Raw genomic sequence first — 21,316 nt, forward strand, 5'->3', positions numbered from 1 at the left:
TTTATGTTTTGTTCCACAGGGCAGCGTCTTGGCAACGCTCCCTCTTCCTTGCAATCCTTTTCTTAAGAGCATCAAGCATGTCTACACACCGGCTCTTGGGTGGTCTCAAGCAGGTGTCCATACGTCCAAATTCTTTGTGGGTCTACAGAGACCACCATCTGGGTGCATGATGGTGCTTCACATCTTCCATCTGCTTCACCATCATCAAGGCGCTTAGTTTGTTCTTCATGTGGAGAACACAATGTAAATCGTCTAAAAACACGACATCGTTTCATCTTGTTAGATGCATTAAAAAAACAGGACGTCACCGGTCACGTCATCATCAGTATCAATGTCATGTCTACAACAGTCACACTTATCTGCTCCTTCTCCAATGACAACTTTTTTTCTTTGCTTACAACTTTCACTTTCTCCTTTTGTGGATGGTTTGGGTTCACGGCCACCGCCATCTTTCTACTGTGGAGATACACTGCCCCCTACTGGTCGAAATTAACACAGCAGTTGGATGGGTGCAGTGACGGATGGCACTCACTGAAATCTATCCATTTCTAGAACGCATTAAAATCACCTAAGGTTATAAAAATACTTTTGTACATAAATAAATTACATTTTATTTAATGTACATGTATATCAATTTTTGAAATGAGGGCTATTACTTTGTTGTAAAAATACTACATGGTTGGAAAGCCCATATTTTTTTGTATGTTTTATTAGGCTACAGTGGAGTGAAAGTGTCAAAACGTAACTGCGGTAATTTGAAGGAATTTTACCCCACTCATATTTGGCACCATTTATTTAAACAGCCCCAGACCATCACACTACCACCACCATATTTTACTTTTGGTATAATGTTCTTTTTCTGCAATGCTGTGTTACTTTCATGTCAGATGTAATGGGGACACACATTCCAAAATGTTTTGTATTGTCAGACAACAAAGGTCTTGGGGAACATAATTTTTTTTTTTTTTGGCAAAATTGAGACGGGCCATAATAATAATGCATTTTGTTCAGCAGTGGTTTGTTTATGTACAGGTAGACATTATGAAACATGCAGCGTTTTTACTGTGAAGGCTGGAAGTATGTTGTTGGTCTTGACAGCTGCAAATGTGTGATGGAATAACGATTCAGAAGATGCTACTGCAATGGAGGATGATTGGAAATGGAGTTCCGACAATGCACTTGAATACACTTTCAAGTAAAACACACCAAAACATGTTAACATCACTTTAATTCAAACAATTTTGTCCTGTATTAGGCTCCATCTACTCTTGTTTCAGTACAGTTGACTATTTACTATTCTAATGCATCCTCATTATTTGTATTCGTTTGTTATACTTTCAATACATTTGCACTTTCATATCAACTTGATGCTATGCCTCCCCTTCCAATACATTTAAAAAACATATCCTGTAAAGCTTTCATGCACAATTGGCCAATTATTGTTATTAAACATAACTTGTTTCCATAATAACAAAAAAAGAAATCTTAATGTTTAGTTTTGTAAAAATAATGTACAATGAAAATGTAAATATTGTAACTAATTGTGTGTAAAAACGTGGGAAAATGTGTCAAGAAAATTATTTTTCAATTATTTTCCATCAATACAGTTCCATTCATGATCAGTTATGTCTCTTTCACGCCAGGAAGCAAACACTAAAATGTGAGTATGTGCTGTCGCTTGGGGCGGAATCGCATGAAGTATAACCTACAGTATGAGAAGTATTCTTAGTTGTACCTCAAAGTGTTGGTATCAAGCTGCAGCGATGGAATCATTGTCCAACTCTTTACCCTGCGGCTGCAATGAAAGACAAAAGAGACAAAAGTTCATTTACATTTGCATGGCTAATCATTACATTCAAACAGCAAAAAGTATTCAATATTTTGTATAACCATGGTGTCCAGAAGTAATATTGGGGGGTGGATTAGTAGCATGATTCACTGCAAATTTGCAATTTTGGTGCGGAATAAAATAGCTTATTTTTATTATTTTTTTTATGTCAATATAGATTACTGACAATTAATGTTATATATTATTTATTTTCTCAGCAGAAAATTCACCTCATTTTGTAAGTGAGTCATGACTTTTGCAGGCACATCAATGACTTGCGTTTTTTTCAACATTCACGAGGATGTACTTTATATGAGCTCCATAATGTGTTACCTTGACAAAGACACGATGAGGCAGGAAGCGTTTGAGGTTGTACTCGTTGTTTGTCCAGCGGGAAACGCTGATGCTGAGTTGTGGTAGCATCTGGTAACCCGCAATCAGTGGATAATAATTGTACAGCATTTGCTGCTCCGAACCAGGAAGGATGCGAAGGTGTACCTGCACACAAGAGAAAACATCTCGGCGATTCCAGTCAAAGTCAAAAGCATGCAGAATTTTATATAAATTTGTTTTTTTCATCAAAAATATAAGAACTTGCTGTAAGAGCTGTTTAGGGACGCTTTTGGATGTTATATAAAAAATTTGACTTCCATAGAAATCATTGGGAAAATTTCCTCACTATTATTAATTTGGTTTTAGCAGCTCATTCACAAATTACTATTATATTATACTGTTATTATTATTATTAGTAGTAGTAGTAGTAGTAGTAGTAGCACTGCATGCGCTGCAAGTGGAAAGTTATTGAATATTTTGTGAGTAACCATTGAAATATCCCTCCTAACCTTTTACCATACTTGTTTTGTTTTTGTTGTCTAACTAACTCCACAACTACAGTAAAGTCTCGTTATATCGATATTCTCGGGAGTCGGAAAAAATATCGATATAACCGGACTATCGATATATGCGATCCTGCGTCGAACTGCATTAAAAGTGGGCAATAATGCACTCGACATTGTTCTATACCAGGGGTCAGCAACCTGCGGCTCCAGAGCCGCATGTGGCTCTTCAGCCTCTTTATTGTGGCTCCCTTTGCGATGCTTGAATATTTTTAACACCCAAGTGGGGAAAATGCACGTCTTTTGTAATGAGTTTTAAAAAATCCAACTTTGTCTGAGACCATGAATGCATCCTGAGTGAGTTCTGACTGCTATCCAGTTCAGTACATGAAGAAAAACAAGTAATACTTACCTACAAATCTAAAAAATGAATTCGAGATAATTTAAAAACAGCGGCATGGGAACTTGTTTTTACGTTTACAGTAGTTTACACATACATTTATGTAAGTTTATCTCCAAAACTAGCAAGAGTACTCCAACTCGTCTTTTCTTATCTGAACTACTTTGATACCCCCAAATTCCCTCCAATGTTGTTTTAAACATACTATATGTTTTGCGGCTCCAGGCTATTTTTCTTCAGTGGGCATTGGGTAAAATGGCTCTTTTCATAGTAAAGGTTGCCGACCCCTGTTCTATACACACGAGAGAAACCACAAACGCCAGCATGTACATATGAAAAACAGTGATTATTGCAAGCGATAAAAAGATATCTGAATACAACACAATTAAATACATGTATTTGTACGCTTGTGTCTTCGTTGGAATAGGTGTGTATGCTATGTCAGTTGGTTCTTCTGTTGCAGGCATGTGTTTGGCCAGCTATGTGGGGCGGGTTGAGCATGACCTGTGAACCAGGAAGTGCGGGAATCGGTGTGTGTGTGCTGTGCTCTGGTGGTGGAAGTGTGAAAAATAAAGTTGACTGGAAGCAGCCGTTCGCCGTGTTCTTTTTTTCTCTGCCTAAGTCAGGCCGCCCCTTACCGCGGTTTGGGGCTGAACACGCTGACAGGTAACACTTCATCCTCATCATCCTCGTCATGAAAACACTAAGTCTATTCACTGAATCTTCCCTCTAAATTATACAAATATTTACTCCTTTACTTCAAAAGATTGTTTAATACTTACCTCATATTAGTTACCTGTAATCCTCTAATTACCGTCTGTCGGTGGAAAAGCAGAAACGGTGTTAGCCGAAAATCAAACAATACGCCGTTTACAGATTTCGCTAATGGTGGTATTGAAATCCTTAAGCAAAGATTGATTTAAGCTGCTTTTGTATCGATATAAGCAGACCAAATTGGCTGGCGGGAGATGAAAAGGGCATCGTAGTAACCGGATTATCATAATAACCGGGTATCGTACTAACGGAACTAATTATATCATAAAAGACTAGAAATTTGCCGGGAAATGAAAATAGTATCGTAATAAGCAGTACTTCGATATAACCGATATCGATATAACGAGACTTTACTGTAACTAACTAACTTTCAATTTAACATGAGGTTAAGCGGTAGAAAATGAAGGAATGAACGAATGTTTTTACATTTTAACATGTTTTGTGTATAATGAACCGACATTGACGTCAACAGCCGCAAGAGGGCGCTCTTGTGACATCAAAAGTGATTTGGAATGAGATCGGGAGCTTGGTGAACATGTGATCTTCAGTAACTTCTTATGTTAATTTGTAAATGTGTTTTACAATTTGAGACAAGTGTGTTTCGTTATATGGATTAAGCTTTGTAGCTTTTTATACATGGAAGCTGTGACAGTCCTGTTGTTTGTACCTGTTTTAGTCCAGAGAACATGAAGGAATCAGATGGTTCCACGGCTATCTGCACTTCCTGTACCAGAGCTGTTCTGTTCTCAATGTGGAAACAAACTGGGAGGGACTCCCGTACTCTCCCAAAGGAGGGGATATCTACATGGAGAAGAAGGAAACAGTCACGGCAGATAAAGATCACCTCGTACTTCGGTTTGTTACAAAAATAAAAAAAAAAAAAAAAAACAACATAAACTATATTAGGAAAGCAGGAAGCAGTTGTATGTTATGTATACAGTATACACACACAGTAGTGTAAAAAAAGTTTTTTGCATGTTTTTCACAAATATTTCAGATAAAATTTGATTGGTCAATCAACACAACATGCAGTTTTTAAATAAAATTAAATTAAAATTTAAAAATGAATGAAATGAAGTAAAAAAAAAATGAAAAAAATCTTAAAATTATATTAGGAAAGCAGGAAGTGAACAAATGTAACAGTTACTGATTGTAAAAGTACCAGATGGAAGGGGTAGGATTTAATAAGCTTTGCTTCTTTCTACTCCTTTTGGACATGTGGAACTGTGAACTGATTATGTGATGCATTCAATTGTAATCTGATGCATGTTCAAATGCAATAAAACCATTACCATTACCAAAGTTAAGTTTAAAAAAATGGCTACGAAAGCATCCTGCAGTATGCATAATGACTTGAGTCAGTAAAAGGAATGGAGTTCACCATTACACCACATGGTTTAGAGTAGGGGTGGGCAAACTACGGCCCGGGGGCCACATCCGGCCCGCCAAGTGTTTGAATACGGCCCGCCCAATCTTTCCAAAGTATTTCATTTAAACTCAACATACAACCTGGCATCATGGCCTGAGCCAACCTTTTGATGGTTTTATCAATTTCGTTTTTTTGACATGGTCTGTTGTTTACAAAGTGCTCCTGAAAAAAGGGACACAAGCACATAATAATAATAATTATTATTATTATTATTAGATTATTAGATGATTATAATTATTATTAGAACTATTATGATTATTATAATTATATTAATGCTAATTATTATATTAATTATATATAATATTATTGTTATATTTGCATATTTTACATAATAATAATATAATTATTATTATTTTAATTTTATTGTAATTATTATAATATTTTATTATTTTTAAAATATTTAAATATAAATATAAAATAATAAATAATAATAGCAGATTGCATGACAATTTTACAGATACAATAATACCAGGTGGACTGTTACGTGTAAAATATATAGTCTGCCCCCCCCCCCCCCCCCGTAAATTTTGTCTTATCAATGCGGCCCGCGAGTCAAAAAGTTTGCCCACCCCTGGTTTAGAGTCTTGTTGTTGTTATCGATTGTACAGTGTGCAGAGGTTGAAATTATCGTACAAATCAGATCATTATTTGAATAGAGTATATACATACTATACCACTGACCAGCATGGATGTGAAGTGGGACAGACTCCAGATGGACATGCGGCAGAGAGACTGTGGTTTCTATGAGAGGACTGTCTGGACTGGAAGACTCTCTTTAAAAAAGAATCAAAAAAGAATAAACTTTATTATATTCAGTCGCCAACAAACCACTGCGTACATCACATCATTTTAAGAGTATTCATTTATTGAGTGAAATCCTTAGAAAAAAAAAATAATCGTTTGAATACAGAGCATTGTGTGTGTCTGTGTATGTGTTTGTAGGTGTTGTACCTCCTCCATAATATTTGGTACTGTCCAGTAGCCACAGTGTTGTTGACATCGGTCAGTGGTGGACAGCGAAGACTGAAGCACTCACTTGCACATTCATCTTTCTGCAAAATGACTGAAGACGAGCAAATCTGTTATTACGACACAAACACTGAAACGCAATTGAAAATACTGACTTCTAATTAATTTGATGCAAACAGCCAAAGTCTAACATTCTTGTGAAATATATTTTACAGATTACAAGCTAAATGTACTGCAAAAAAGGTCAGTAAGGATAATTCATAATGGCGCCTACAGAGAACATACTAACTCCTTATTTCTAAAATCACAAATACTTCAACTTGCTGATATAGTTCATCTTCAAACAGCTAAAATAATGCATAAGGCTAAAAATAACCAATTAGCTAAAAATGTCATCCAATACTTCTCTACAAGAGAGGAGAAATATGATCTCAGGGAAGAACTACATTTGAAACACTTCTATGCTAGGACAGGGGTGGGCAAACTTTTTGACTCGCGGGCCGTATTGATATGACAAAATTTACGGGGGGGGGGGGGGGGGGGGGGCAGACTATATATTTTACACGTAACAGTCCACCTGGTATTATTGTATCTGTAAAATTGTCATGCAATCTGCTATTATTATTTATTATTTTATATTTATATTTAAATATTTTAAAAATAATAAAATATTATAATAATTACAATAAAATTAAAATAATAATTATTATATTATTATTACATAAAATATGAAAATATAACAATAATATTATATATAATTAATATAATAATTAGCATTAATAATTATAATAATCATAATAGTTCTAATAATAATTATAATAATCTAATAATAATAATATTATTATTATTATTATTATGTGCTTGTGTCCCTTTTTTCAGGAGCACTTTGTAAACAACAGACCATGTCAAAAAAGGAAATTGATAAAACCATCAAAAGGTTGGCTCAGGCCATGATGCCAGGTTGTATGTTGAGTTTAAATGAAATACTTTGGAAAGATTGGGCGGGCCGTATTCAAACACTTGGCTTCCAAATTGTCCATAGGTATGAATGTGAGTGTGAATGGTTGTTTGTCTATATGTGCCCTGTGATTGGCTGGCGACCAGTCCAGGGTGTACCCCGCCTCTTGCCGCAAGACAGCTGGGATAGGCTCCAGCACCCCCGCGACCCTCGTGAGGAAAAAGCGGTAGACAATGAATGAATGAATGTCATGTGATGAAGATTGTACCATTCTAACTACATGGGGGTGCCCACAGCTGCTACAAGCATACCTTTTTATATGGAATGCCGTTGTAGCTCACTAGTTTATATATTTTAACCCTCAAAATAAAACTGTCACATGCTTGCGTGGTGTTGAGATAAAATAAAATATTTACCTTCATGTAGTTGGTGTGGTGTGTTGGTAACCATGGTGAAGTTCTGTAGTGATGAAGAAGCCAATAGGAGTGGCCAGGGTGACAATGACTGGATCTCTGTTAGCATCAGGAAGGGGACATCCACCGCTACCTGCTCCAGGGGCTCAAACTGAAGAAGACAACACATTATTTCAAATAAAACCACCACATAGTATGTCTTTAGATCAGTCGGTGTTCAATCCACGGAGTAGACAGATAATAATCTGCTCTGATGATGTCACCTTTCAGTATACGTAAAACCACAGCAACATACCTTGGTGGACATAAAGTTGGCAGAAACCTCAAACGGGACGACTGTCTCTATGGTAATGGTTTCATCCTGCAAGACAATGGAGAAGTCAACATTTCCGGGACAAGAACACACTTAAGGAAAGAGTTGTGCGGTTACCTTCTGACACTTGCAGACTATCTGGCGTCCATCCACAGTCACGTCGACGCTATAAGCTACGTGGAACAGGAACAGCCTTGGTCCAGTTGTTGAACACGTCACGTAGACACACCTCTCCAGCTACACACAAAGGTTGGCTTCAAATCAGTGTGCTCATGAGAAGTGCTGCAACTTGTGGTGACCACCAGGTGGCAGTGTTGTTGTTTTGTAGCGAGTTTGGTTGAATACAGAGGCGTTTTGTTCCAATTGACTGATTTCAAAGTGTTTATTCCTCCAGCAAATACTGGAATATAAATATGGAGGACCAAAACTGCCAAAATAATAAATAAATAAATAAATAAAAGTGAAAATAAAAACAAAAATGAAAAAAAATCAAAAAATTAAATACAAAAAAATAAATATAAATGGAAATAAAAACAAAAATAAAAAAATATATACATAAATATTTTTTTGTTTTTATTTCCATTTATATTTATTTTTTATTTTGGCAGTTTTGGTCCTCGAAATGCAGAAGAAAAAACTATTCAAATGAGGGGGCGGTCCTAAGTGTGTCTTGGGTTGAACTGTTTGCCTATTGGTTGATCGACATGTGAGTGCGAAAATCGACTAGGTATGCCTGCAAACAGCCACAGCAAGAGGAAGTCACCACACCACTCTCAATGGCGGTAAATATGGCTGCAATCTCCAGGGATCTCCGTTTGCTAGAAGATATTGTCCCGGTAAATGTATACTTTTTTCCCTGTATACTTCCTCTTGCTGTGGCCGTTTGCAGGCATACTGAGTCGATTTTCGCACTCACATGTCGATCGATGTATGTATGTATATATATATGTATATATATGTATATATATATATATATATATATACATATATATACACATATATATACACATATATATATATATACATACATATATACATATACATACATACATATATACATATATACATACATATATATATATATATATATATATATATGTGTGTGTGTAGGGCAGAGATGTGATTTAATATGTCTGATGAAGGTGAATTGTATATTGTGTATGTCAGGTGCCCCCCCCCCTTTTTTTTAGTTTGTTTGTATTACTGTTGACGTTTTGTTTAAAAAAAAATTTGAAAAAATAAAGTATAAAAAATAAATAATAATAAAGAAATAGTCAACAATAACATTGAAAATGTCCAAATTAAAGTACATAATAATAATAATAATAATAATAATAATAATACATTTTATTTAAAAGCGACTTTCAGGAACACCAATATAAAATACAAGATAAAAGACAACATACAATAAATAAGAACATACAATAAATAGGGGGAGGGGGGGACCATGTGAAGCAGTTAAAGAGAATAGGCAAGTTTGAACAGATGAGTTTTGAGTTTGGATTTGAAGATGGGAAGGGTGGCAGAGTTACGGAGGTCTGGTGGCAATGAGTTCCAGAGTTGGCTTAGTGCTAAGACGTGCAGACACGTACCTTTTCACCTGGTTTCAGATGACCCAGAGGTATATCAGGGAGCAGAGGAGGCGCCGTGTCGTCACAAATCTTGGAGTTATCGAGTGTCACATGTGTAGTCTGGCTTAAATTAGCATCTTGGCCTAAAACGATATTGAAAATAAATACACAGAATATTTGCTGGTCGCTAGCGGATCAACTATTTATTTCACACCAGTTGCCTAAGCTGACTAATGTGGTATTAGTTGTGTTCGCGTACCAGGTTTGAGTCCTGCTGTCAGCTTCACGTCCTTGGCTACAGCATCTTCCAGTGATTGGACGGTGAAGTGTATGCAGTACAGTTCATTGCTGAGAGCAGGAGGTTGATGACCAAGCTCCACAGAGATCTTCGGGACTCTTGAGATGATCCTACACATGATGTGATATAAACTTTATTGACAAAGCATAGACAAAAGGCGCAGTGCAAACAAACATGGCATTTTGTGAAGGATGCAATTAAGACGAGCCTCACATGGTACTTTGCAGGACGTTCAAGCAGTCCCAATCAATCTCATCGTCCGCATCACACCTCCTTGATGTCCTGTGTGTCGGCAGGACCTCGTGAGTTACACCCGCATCTCCGCCGGCCCCCCTCCATCTCAAAAAGACACAGCGACCACTGCCGAGCATGACCTCAATACCTGCCACCTAATGAATAGAAAACAGTGAATCACTGTGTTATAATTTGTTTTTAATTTTAAGAGAAATTATAAACACAGCACCGACACACATAAATCAACTCGCCTCAATTTTTTTGCCGATATCTTTGGTTTTTGCCACAAAGCTGAAGTTGTAGCATCTGGTTTTACCGGGCAAAAGGGCTTTGCATTCCTGACTTGACGTCTCCACAACACACCACTGATTGTACTCCTATAACAAAACAATACAATGACCAAATGATGATAGAAAATCAGCCTTAATTAAAAAATTATAATATTGTCTTGTATAGTACCTGATTGCTGAGGCTGACAGACAGTTTGGTGAAGGACACAGGATGCGGACAGTCAGCTTTCAGGAATACTTGCAGTCGGATGGCTTCATCCACATGGAAGCTGGGAGACTGGAACTGGGCTTTACATTGAACTAGGACCAAACTTATAATATAAGTCCCAGGACTAGCCAAATTAAACCCAAAAAGTGCCACTTATATATATATATATAACACACTGAAAATGTGTTTTTTTTGTCAATAAACATCTCACTCAATGACAACTATATTAAGTAGAGTACAATGGATGTACTGTGTATTACTCACTGAAAGGTATGTAGTCCTGCATATCAATAATGAATTCATTGGCGCCACCTAAAGCCACGCTTTCATTCCATAGTGACCGTGCCGCAGCAGCAGAAGACTGATCACACTGAGGCTCCGCGTCAGGTATCTTGTTCTAATGGGAACAACAGATGGCAAAGACGGTTGTTGGTGTCCAGGATTTACAGCATAAAGTCATTTACAATATCATTTATATCAAAATATATGCCATAAAAGTCACATTTCAATTTGTGGTTTCTTGCAATTTAAAAAAAAGATACATATCGACATTCCACAAAATTAAGTATGTAATGCAAGGGGGTTTAAAGTGTGGACCGATGAAAAATTATGTAATTCTTAGCATAGTTACGATATGTGTTGGTTTAGAAAATATCAAAGTGGCCATTGCATCCTCTCTTTTTTCAGTATGTGGCACTGGGTGAAAAAAAGTTTGGACATCCCTGATGTAATACACTTGTATACTGTAAAAAAAAAAAAAAAAAAAAAAAAATCAGTTATGAAGTATGTAGAGCAGGGGTCACAAACGCGGCCCGCGGGCCAAATGTGGCCCGCAGGACACTAGTTTGAGGCCCCCGCTTTGATATGAAAGTTTAATGTTAGTGCGGCCCGCGCAAGTTTGATATGGATGCTGTATGGTATCATGTACCCAGAAAAAATTATTACTTATGATTAATGTTCATGTTAAAGGTTAAATAACTGTTAATAGTTATCCTCCCTATCCGTGTGGAAGTGGTAAGTTTTGGCTATTTAAGTTTAAAGGAAATAACTTCAAGGCTACCGTTTAGGTCGCTAGCTCTCTAGTTTGCGAGTTAGCATGTGTCTCAAGACCCTGCAGTTGCGCAATATGTTGTAAATAAAAAGAGTATAAATGTGACTATAGTTGTGTTTTGTCATGTCTACAGGGCTCTAATAATGCTTTGTTCATTTTAATCTGAAAAAAATAATTTGTCTACCCACCAACTATATGTGGTTTCTTAAGTTTTTATTATTTGCCGTTTTATTATTATTATTATATTTATTTATTTATTACTGATTGATTGATTTTCTTTATTCTTGATTCGTTTATTTATTTTTCATCTTATTTTGTGTAGAAAAATAAAAACTAAGATATTTGAGAACAGTGGAATGTTTTATCAGAGCTTTTATTGTAGAAAATCGAAACCAAAGCAAAGTTTATTCATTTTTCTGTTTTTAATAAATGCGTTTTTGGGGGGGGGGTTTGAAAACCTGATGCGGCCCAGTCTCACCCAGACCCTAGCTCCAGTGGCCCCCCAAGTAAATTGAGTTTGAGACCCCTGATGTAAAGCTTCTCTTGACGCCCCTTTATATTGAATTTTACATTTTTAGACAGGTATATGTTATATTCCTCTTCATGATGCATTTTGTGACAGATGCCACTTATACTCTGAAGTTACTTCTAGTCCAGAAAATACTTGGGTACTTGGGTTTTTATTTACAATAAATTGGCGGTAAATATGGGGTTGACGCACCTTGAGAACTTTTATGAGGTTCTGCTCAATCCTGGACTTCTGCTCTTTGGTCAGCATTGAAGCTGAAATACAGTAAAACATCAGCACTGGTAAGTAAACACTGCCACCACATGAACAAGTGATGTGGAGAAACATGTCCATGCAAGACTTCCACAGACTTTTATGACTAATTTATGTTATCATGGTGTGGAAAATAGCACAGCATAGAGTAAACATAGAGTAGATATAGTCAGAATAATAAAACTTCTTACCTCTGCCCAGAAGTTCCATGCAATATATGATGTAATCCTTAACACTAGCCATTAGATAGGCACAATGCAGAGCTGTGGTTAATATGGCCGACTGGATTCCACACCAATGTTCTGTGCGATAGTCACACATCACATAGTCCAACAGCCTAAGAACAAAGCATAAGCCCGATCATTTCAAGCATGAAAATAAAAGCATGAGATGAAATGTGATGTTTGCGTGTAAGTAAAAACTCTTCACTTACTTGAGGGCTTTGGCATAATCGTGAGCGTGATAGTACTCCTCTCCCATCTGCACCACTGGCAAAACATGCAAAACAGTTAACATGAATATAATACAGTAAAGTCTCGTTATATCGACATTGTCGGGAGTCGGAAAAAATATCGATATAACCGGACTGTCGATATATCCGATCCTGCGCCGAACTGCATTAAAAGTGGACAATAATGCGCTCGACATTGTTCTATAGTATAGAACCAACGAACGCCAGCGTGTACATATGAAATAAGAGATATAAGATAAAAGATATCTGAATACAACACAATTAAATACATGTATTTGTACGCTTGTGTCTTCGTTGGAATAGGTGTGTATGCTATGTCAGTTGGTTCTTCTGTTGCAGGCATGTGTTTGGCCAGCTATGTGGGGCGGGTTGAGCATGACCTGTGAACCAGGAAGTGCGGGAATCGGTGTATGTGCTGCGCTCTGGTGGTGGAAGTGTGAAAAATAAAGTTGACTGGAAGCAGCCGTTCGCCGTGTTCTTTTTTTGGTATTGAAATCCTTAAGCAAAGATTGATTTAAGCTGCTTTTGTATCGATATAAGCAGACCAAATTGGCTGACGGGAGATGAAAAGGGCATCGTAGTAACCGGATTATCATAATAACCGGGTATCGTACTAACGGAACTAATTATATCATAAAAGACTAGAAATTTGCCGGGAAATTAAAATAGTATCGTAATAAGCAGTAATTCATTATAACCGATATCGATATAACGAGACTTTACTGTATTTATCAATTTACCAAAAAAACTTGCAATCACCAACAAATTCTAATATCCAATCACTGCCAGTTAAACAACATACTTATGGATGATTTTTTTGTTATATATTTTGTTATATGATACTCTTGTATCTAGTACTAGTGAATGTGAATGTTATTACTGTGTTATTGTTTCTTGGCTTTACTGTACATTTATGGCTTTGTTTTGATGAATCTGGTTGGTGGACAGTGTTCTGGACATGACGAAACAACCAAGATGGCCGCAGTTTAAAAAAATAAAAATAAATACAATGGGTGTGTTTGAAAATGACTACTTCATTTCACTTTACTAGTGGATGACAGCAGCATGAGAATGTTTTTTTTACTAAGTTCGTACTTTGATTTTGTTGTTGTTTTTATTGGGGTCGTGAACACCTAAGTATGAAGGTTGATTGTGTGGATGACAATAGATGTACTGCGGATTGATGGGTTGATGATTTGAGATGGATGTATTGATTGATTAGGGATAGGTCTGGGAATTTGGATGGACAATCAACAATCAACAATCAAGCGTTACTAGAAGTCATATTTGTTATCTAGTATAGTATAGTATTCATTCATTTTCTACCACTTTTCCTCACGAGGGTCGCGGGGGTGGCGGGGTACACCCTGGACTGGTGGCCAGCCAATCACAGGGCACATATAGACAAACAACCATTCACACTCACATTCATACCTATGGACAATTTGGAGTGGCTAATTAACCTAGCATGTTTTTGGAATGTGGGAGAAAACCCACGCATGCACGGGGAGAACATGCAAACTCCACACAGAGAGATGGCCGAGGGTGGAATTGAACCCTGCGCGCTAACCACTCGACCACCGTGCCGCCCCTGTATTATATAGTAGTGTAGTAAAATTATCCACCATCGCAAAGTGCTACTTACTGAGATGACTTTTCATTCGTGGACACTTGTACTTCTTAAACTGGGCCACCGCGTTGCTGAGTAGAGTGATGATCACCTCCTGTGGAGAAAATCTTTGGAGTTCTCAAACATCATACATTTACACGTTATGTTGTTATGCCACATTGAAGTCAAGATCACAGTAGATATTGACATCCATCCATCCCTTCACTGAACCACCTGATGTTGCAATAATGGCTGTGGATGGTAAACTATACTTTTACGCTGTTACAAGTTGTACACTGACTACTCTAATATAAGTTGACGCATACTGTGTATTTGCATGCACTTACCGAATGTGGTACATCTTTTTCTTTCATCTGTAATGCCAGAATTCCTCTCTTTTCTTTGTCCTGGTCAGGAGGATCGATACCTACACATGCAAGCACATGTCAAACCACTACAGAGGAATATTCTGTGAGACTATGCTATGGAATGGAAAAACCATGCTGATGTCTTCACGTACAAGGAGGACACATAATACACATCTAGAAACTGTAATTGGAGTGACGGCATGTGTACGTGTACGGAACCTTTGGATCAGTACGACATTTAAAGTAGCGGACAGAAAGTGTTTGTGGCGTCTGCTTGGTAAACAAATATAGTACCAAAAAGACAAGCTAGAGCTTCAAAAGCCCTTTTCATGGTTAAGATCCCTCATTTGGGAAAACTAGGCCTTCCTGAGGAAATATGACCTACTCTGATGTCCTTGTCTCCATGGTCTCTGTCCATAGTAGTCCAGTCCTCCACTCTGTATCTCCAGTGGGTCGGGAGAGGGATACACTGCTCCAGCCTAAAACAATATTCAATATGTATATGTCTAGTAATACCTTTACTCAGGCATGGAACTTATTTGTTACATTACTGAGTTCATAAAGCTACTGTATAATTATAAGGAGTTTTATTTACAAAAAATAACGAGTATAATTAAGTTTGGCCTCAAATGGAAAGCTCATTCTGACATGATGAAACCACCTGACTCAGCTGCAATGAGAGTCGTTTCCTGTCCTGGCTGTAGCACGCAGCCTGCTGGTAGTAGAAACCAGGGTTCTGTGTCTGGATCGCCGGCAAGCCCAACTTTATTGCTTCGTCAAACAATTCACCAAAAGATTGGAACCTGGGAACACACGTGTTGAGAAGTGTGTGTGAGCTGGAAGGTGTTTTTTTTTTTTTATATTTGACTGCCAAGATGGATGATTATACATATCGAAGATCACTAGGATTTAAGCAGACTTTTACAACAAAATATCAGAGTTTATACTACCGCAACCCAACCTTAATCAAATCCAAATATGCGCCCCACATAGCTGGCCAAACACATGCCTGCAACAGAAGAACCAACTGTTCGTGGTTTCTCTCGTGTGTGTATAGATTCTATACACACACAAGAGAAACCACGAACGCCAGCATGTACATATGAAAAATTAATTTGGTTTTAGCAGCTCATTCACAAATTACTATTATATTATACTGTTATTATTATTATTAGTAGTAGTAGTAGTAGTAGTAGTAGTAGCACTGCATGCGCTGCAAGTGGAAAGTTATTGAATATTTTGTGAGTAACCATTGAAATATCCCTCCTAACCTTTTACCATACTTGTTTTGTTTTTGTTGTCTAACTAACTCCACAACTACAGTAAAGTCTCGTTATATCGATATTCTCGGGAGTCGGAAAAAATATCGATATAACCGGACTATCGATATATGCGATCCTGCGTCGAACTGCATTAAAAGTGGGCAATAATGCACTCGACATTGTTCTATACACACGAGAGAAACCACGAACGCCAGCATGTACATATGAAAAACAGTGATTATTGCAAGCGATAAAAAGATATCTGAATACAACACAATTAAATACATGTATTTGTACGCTTGTGTCTTCGTTGGAATAGGTGTGTATGCTATGTCAGTTGGTTCTTCTGTTGCAGGCATGTGTTTGGCCAGCTACGTGGGGCGGGTTGAGCATGACCTGTGAACCAGGAAGTGCGGGAATCGGTGTGTGTGCTGTGCTCTGGTGGTGGAAGTGTGAAAAATAAAGTTGACTGGAAGCAGCCGTTCGCCGAGTTCTTTTTTGGTATTGAAATCCTTAAGCAAAGATTGATTTAAGCTGCTTTTGTATCGATATAAGCAGACCAAATTGGCTGGCGGGAGATGAAAAGGGCATCGTAGTAACCGGATTATCATAATAACCGGGTATCGTACTAACGGAACTAATTATATCATAAAAGACTAGAAATTTGCCGGGAAATGAAAATAGTATCATAATAAGCAGTACTTCGTTATAACCGATATCAATATAACGAGACTTTACTGTATCTGTCTGAGATCACTTTCTATTATCCATCAAATAGTATGTGTGTGTGTGTGTGTATGGTCACTCACTGTTTCGACATCCATGCAGCATGCTCGAAGGCGAGTTCGGCACAACCTATCTTCTTCTTAAAAAGGTCAATGTGCTTCCTGAACTGAGAAATAGCATCAAGAGGAGTATTGTGCTGGAAACAAAGACGGCAAACCTAAAGACAAAGAAAGCAGGAACATTTGTCACTCAAGTGGTAATGTGTTTTTTTTTTTTTGTTGTTGTTTTTGGTGCTATTTCTCGCAATTGCTCTCGGTCACATTATAAAATGACGTTACTAGTCCGTCCAGTTGATGGTATCGTAACTCTTAATAATTGCATAATCGCAGAGCAAATGACAGACGGAACACAAACAGCACAGACAGTAAACAATGGACTACATTTTATATGGGTAACAATGTTATGTGGGTTGAGCTCCTATCTGAATGGAGGGCGGGGGGGTAATGGTAGCAAACAGATACTGTACAAACCTTGTAGTTAATGAAGCCTGCCAAAGTTTTGATCTCCAGCATATTTGACTCGTAGGCTCTGAGCTCTTGGACGAGACTATATGCAGTCCTGTAGTGCCTGCAGAAAACATAAAGTACGCTTAAAGCAGTGGCCAAACTTTCCATTCTTCACCTCGGCATGTGTGTTAAGAGTCTAGGTGTCACCCTCGATAGCTTGCTGTAATCCCATTTCCACATCAGCGACATTATCTGGTATGGTAATTTCTATCTACACAACATCAATCGCCTACGCTCCCCCTTCAGCCCCCATACTACCTCTATTCTTGTACCCGGTCTGCTTTTATCTGTGTCTATGTGCAGTGTCATTGGGTTACAATTAAAATGCATCATTATTAATGTAATTGTCAAATTTGTATAATTGGCCATTATGTATTTACATAAAGTGACTACAGACTGCAAATACAGTAAACCTCGGGTATATCGGACTCGGATATATCGGAAATTCGCTCCCAACGGACAGATAAAAAAGAACCGATTTTTCTGTAATGCATTTCCAATAAAAATTCATTGCATATATCGGATTTTTTATAACGGATTTCGCCTATTTCGGACAAAATCTCCAGTCCCGTTCCAATTTCCCTCGCATATATCGGATGGCCGCATCGTGACTGGCCGCTATACGACGTCATTTGCAGCGTTGCCTGCGCGATTTATATTCACGTCGCTAGGAGTGGTTTGTCACTGGCTATTGTCTTTCTCCTGGCTCCAGATTTAGGACAAATATAAAAGTGAGTGACGTCAATAATACTAGCACAGCAGTGAATGAGATCTTAACCTCACTATTGGAAATAACGTAGGCCTGACGGGCGTAACAGGGCCTAGCTTAATTAACAATTTGTTATGCTCAGAGTCCAATAAAGTTAAATTCTCATTACCTTACGTCTCTTTTCATTGCCCAGTCCAGGTACATTGGAAACATAGTCAAGGAAGTGCCTTTTTATAACAGATAAAATCCGATTTACGCATATACCGGATATAAATCCGATATATGCATAAAACAGACATTTTCCGGTATACGCATATAACAGATTTCGCTTATATCGGACAAAACCAGTGGGAACAATTGAATCCGATATATCCGAGGTTTACTGTATATGAGTTTTTATATCCTGTTTGTGCATTAGAGGGCGCGACGAGATCGCTTACTTTAAAGCATTCTGGGTGTCTTGCTTCAGCTCACTGAAGAAAGCAATTTTGAACTGGTGTCGAACAAACAGCAGCTATCATCAAAACAATAAAAAGAATGTTAATAATACCAATCACACTGTGAACATGCAATATATCCTTTTCTAGTAGTTACCTGATGTGTTGTCTTGTTGAGGAACTCCTTGTGGGATTTAACTCTGCGGATTTCATTGTAATAGTACGTCTGAGCGTGCTCATAAAAAGCATTCTCCAGCCTACGCAGATAATAAACAATAGTGAAGTACGCATAGTTGCTTTTTTATTTAGCTTGGAGGTATAATAATGAAAATGAATTCATGCTTTGATAGTACCTTATCATGTAGCCAACAAGGTGATCAGTATGCGGCAGAACAAACAGACTCTTTCCTGACAGATCACAGGCATGGCAAAGAGCTGCAGCTCGTTCCGATGCAACCAAGTCTTCACCTACACAAACAGGAAGAGAAAACAGATACACACACAGTTGTTGCATCATTTAGGAGGATGCAACATATACATGAACAGAAATCTATAGCTGTAATTGTGACTATGTAAATACCATATTCAATTTAAAGTGGTGTTTACCAGGTGGCAGAGGAGTTTTCTTTTGAATTAAGACAACAGCCACTTTGGTATTCCTGCTCTGAAGACTGGACCTATACAGAAAAAAAAAGAAATAGATATACAGTAAAGTCTCGTTATATCGATATAGGTTATAACGAATTACTACTTATTACGATACTATTTTCATTTCCCGGCAAATTTCTAGTCTTTTATGATATAATTAGTTCCGTTAGTACGATACCCGGTTATTATGATAATCCGGTTACTACGATGCCCTTTTCATCTCCCGCCAGCCAATTTGGTCTGCTTATATCGATACAAAAGCAGCTTAAATCAATCTTTGCTTAAGGATTTCAATACCAAAAAAGAACACGGCGAACGGCTGCTTCCAGTCAACTTTATTTTTCACACTTCCACCACCAGAGCGCAGCGCACACACACCGATTCCCGCACTTCCTGGTTCACAGGTCATGCTCAACCCGCCCCACATAGCTGGCCAAACACATGCCTGCAACAGAAGAACCAACTGACATAGCATACACACCTATTCCAACGAAGACACAAGCGTACAAATACATGTATTTAATTGTGTTGTATTCAGATATCTTTTTATCGCTTGCAATAATCACTGTTTTTCATATGTACATGCTGGCGTTCGTTGGTTCTTCTGTTGCAAGCATGTTTTTGGTATTGAAATCCTTAAGCAAAGATTGATTTAAGCTGCTCGACATTGTTCTATACTATAGAACAATGTCGAGTGCATTATTGCCCACTTTTAATGCAGTTCGGCGCAGGATCGGATATATCGACAGTCCGGTTATATCGATATTTTTTCTGACTCCCGACAATATCGATATAACAAGACTTTACTGTAGTATCTCATTTCCAATGTCATATTTCACATTCAATATCGTTAAAAGAGGGAGCACATCAACTGTAAATTAGTTCTAATGTATATTTTTCAAACCTGACAATCTCTACTTTAGTAGCGCATTCAGATTGTTTCTCTTTCCACTGTGGGTCATCCCAGTCCAACTCATAGAAGACCACAACCAGCGCCGGAACCAGGTTCAGGTGCTTGTTCATCCACAATGTCTTGAGGATTCCTTTGGGAATGTACCACTCATAGGACGTACGCTACACATGGGAACAAAAGGAAAGTCAGGACCCTTGTTAAAAGTCCTACCACATGCATTTATATATGTATTATTATTAATAAATTATTCAGCTCTTTTGTCTTGGCACACCTTAGTACGACATTTTGGATACTCGTGGTCTCCAGGGAGAATTTTAAAAGAGATGGGAACTCGATCAGCCCGTCTGTTGGTACTAAAGACATCCCAAATAGCACGGTGCACAGCATTGTACACCACATCCAAACCAGTCAGAGCCACAAACGCCATCGGCCGACAGCACAGCTCTGCAGGAAGCTCCCATTGCAAACCTGCCATCATACGCTTTCAGGAACCGACACAGCCCTGAAAAAACATGGAAATAACACATGATATCAATTTATTGGGATGAAATTACCAATGTTTATCGCTTCTCTTCAACTCACACCCATTTCAAGTCATATGATGGTGGCCATTTAAAAACTACCAATTCATGTCAAAGACGTGTGATGTTACATGTATGCAAAATTGTTCATGGTAAATGTATTCCTTATTTGAAAATGTCTAGCATCCACCAGCTGGAAAAGTCACATGACTGTCACGTGACAGACAAAAACCAAAAATGTTACAATACGTTACTTACTTGTTGAGTTTAAGTCAAGCACAAAGCTGTATAGGACACATCTTAATACATTTCACGTCTTCTTATGGCTTAACGTGTTGCTGGGTGAATACTTAATTCGACCACGTAGACCATTTGCAAGGCGATGCTAGCATTAGCAATGACAAGCAAACAGCCGTCACATATTTATACATATATGCATGATGATGAACGTCTCACAAGACGTGTTAATGTAATTGTCATCCACATAAGACTGTCACTCATCTAAAACAACCTCGCTGATAAAACCGACATAATTACATTGTTGTTAATCTGGTTTTGTACGAGCGAAACGTACTACTGATATTGGTCTAAACAAAAAAAGAACATACCTTCAGGTTCGGAAAGAAGTACAAAGGTTACATGTACTATTGTTGGTGATTTTTATCAAAACAAAGAGGGAAGGTTGCTGCTGTTAGTGGAACTCAACCTGCTTACGGAAGTAAATCCACCAAC

The 21,316-nt window shown here is 37.8% G+C and overlaps 1 protein-coding gene across 1 annotated transcript; it reads right to left on the minus strand.

The window, feature by feature from the left end:
- Window positions 1–764: 764 nt before the first annotated feature.
- trappc11 (trafficking protein particle complex subunit 11) lies at window positions 765–21,316 on the minus strand. Its single transcript, XM_058063810.2, has 30 exons — window positions 21,193–21,316; window positions 20,335–20,565; window positions 20,055–20,224; window positions 19,109–19,179; window positions 18,856–18,970; window positions 18,660–18,759; window positions 18,506–18,579; window positions 17,321–17,417; window positions 16,874–17,007; window positions 15,464–15,605; window positions 15,188–15,281; window positions 14,782–14,861; window positions 14,471–14,549; window positions 12,787–12,841; window positions 12,545–12,690; window positions 12,294–12,355; window positions 10,786–10,918; window positions 10,483–10,613; window positions 10,275–10,400; window positions 10,003–10,178; window positions 9,751–9,899; window positions 9,513–9,634; window positions 8,038–8,157; window positions 7,903–7,968; window positions 7,611–7,758; window positions 6,219–6,330; window positions 5,949–6,040; window positions 4,506–4,639; window positions 2,162–2,326; window positions 765–1,795 (listed from the first exon to the last, which is right to left on the minus strand). The coding sequence occupies exons 2-30, from the start codon at window positions 20,539–20,541 to the stop codon at window positions 1,751–1,753; spliced, it is 3,345 nt and encodes a 1,114-aa protein (XP_057919793.2). The 5' UTR covers window positions 20,542–20,565; window positions 21,193–21,316; the 3' UTR covers window positions 765–1,750.

The sequence above is a fragment of the Doryrhamphus excisus genome, linkage group LG22, assembly GCF_037039965.1.
Source record: "Doryrhamphus excisus strain RoL-2023G ecotype Guam linkage group LG22, RoL_Dexc_Guam_v1.1, whole genome shotgun sequence".
In the NCBI taxonomy this organism is placed as follows: Eukaryota; Metazoa; Chordata; class Actinopteri; order Syngnathiformes; family Syngnathidae; genus Doryrhamphus; species Doryrhamphus excisus.

Bases quoted from the DNA above. Each gene is read 5' to 3' on its own strand.
- trappc11 (XM_058063810.2), bottom strand. From the start codon at position 20,541: ATGATGGCAGGTTTGCAATGGGAGCTTCCTGCAGAGCTGTGCTGTCGG. The intron at 12,356-12,544 runs GTAAGAAGTTTT...ACTGTATTTCAG, and splicing joins CATGGAACTTCTGGGCAGAG to CTTCAATGCTGACCAAAGAG. The intron at 2,327-4,505 runs GTACAAACAACA...TCTTGTGTGCAG, and splicing joins TGTTCTCTGGACTAAAACAG to GTACACCTTCGCATCCTTCC.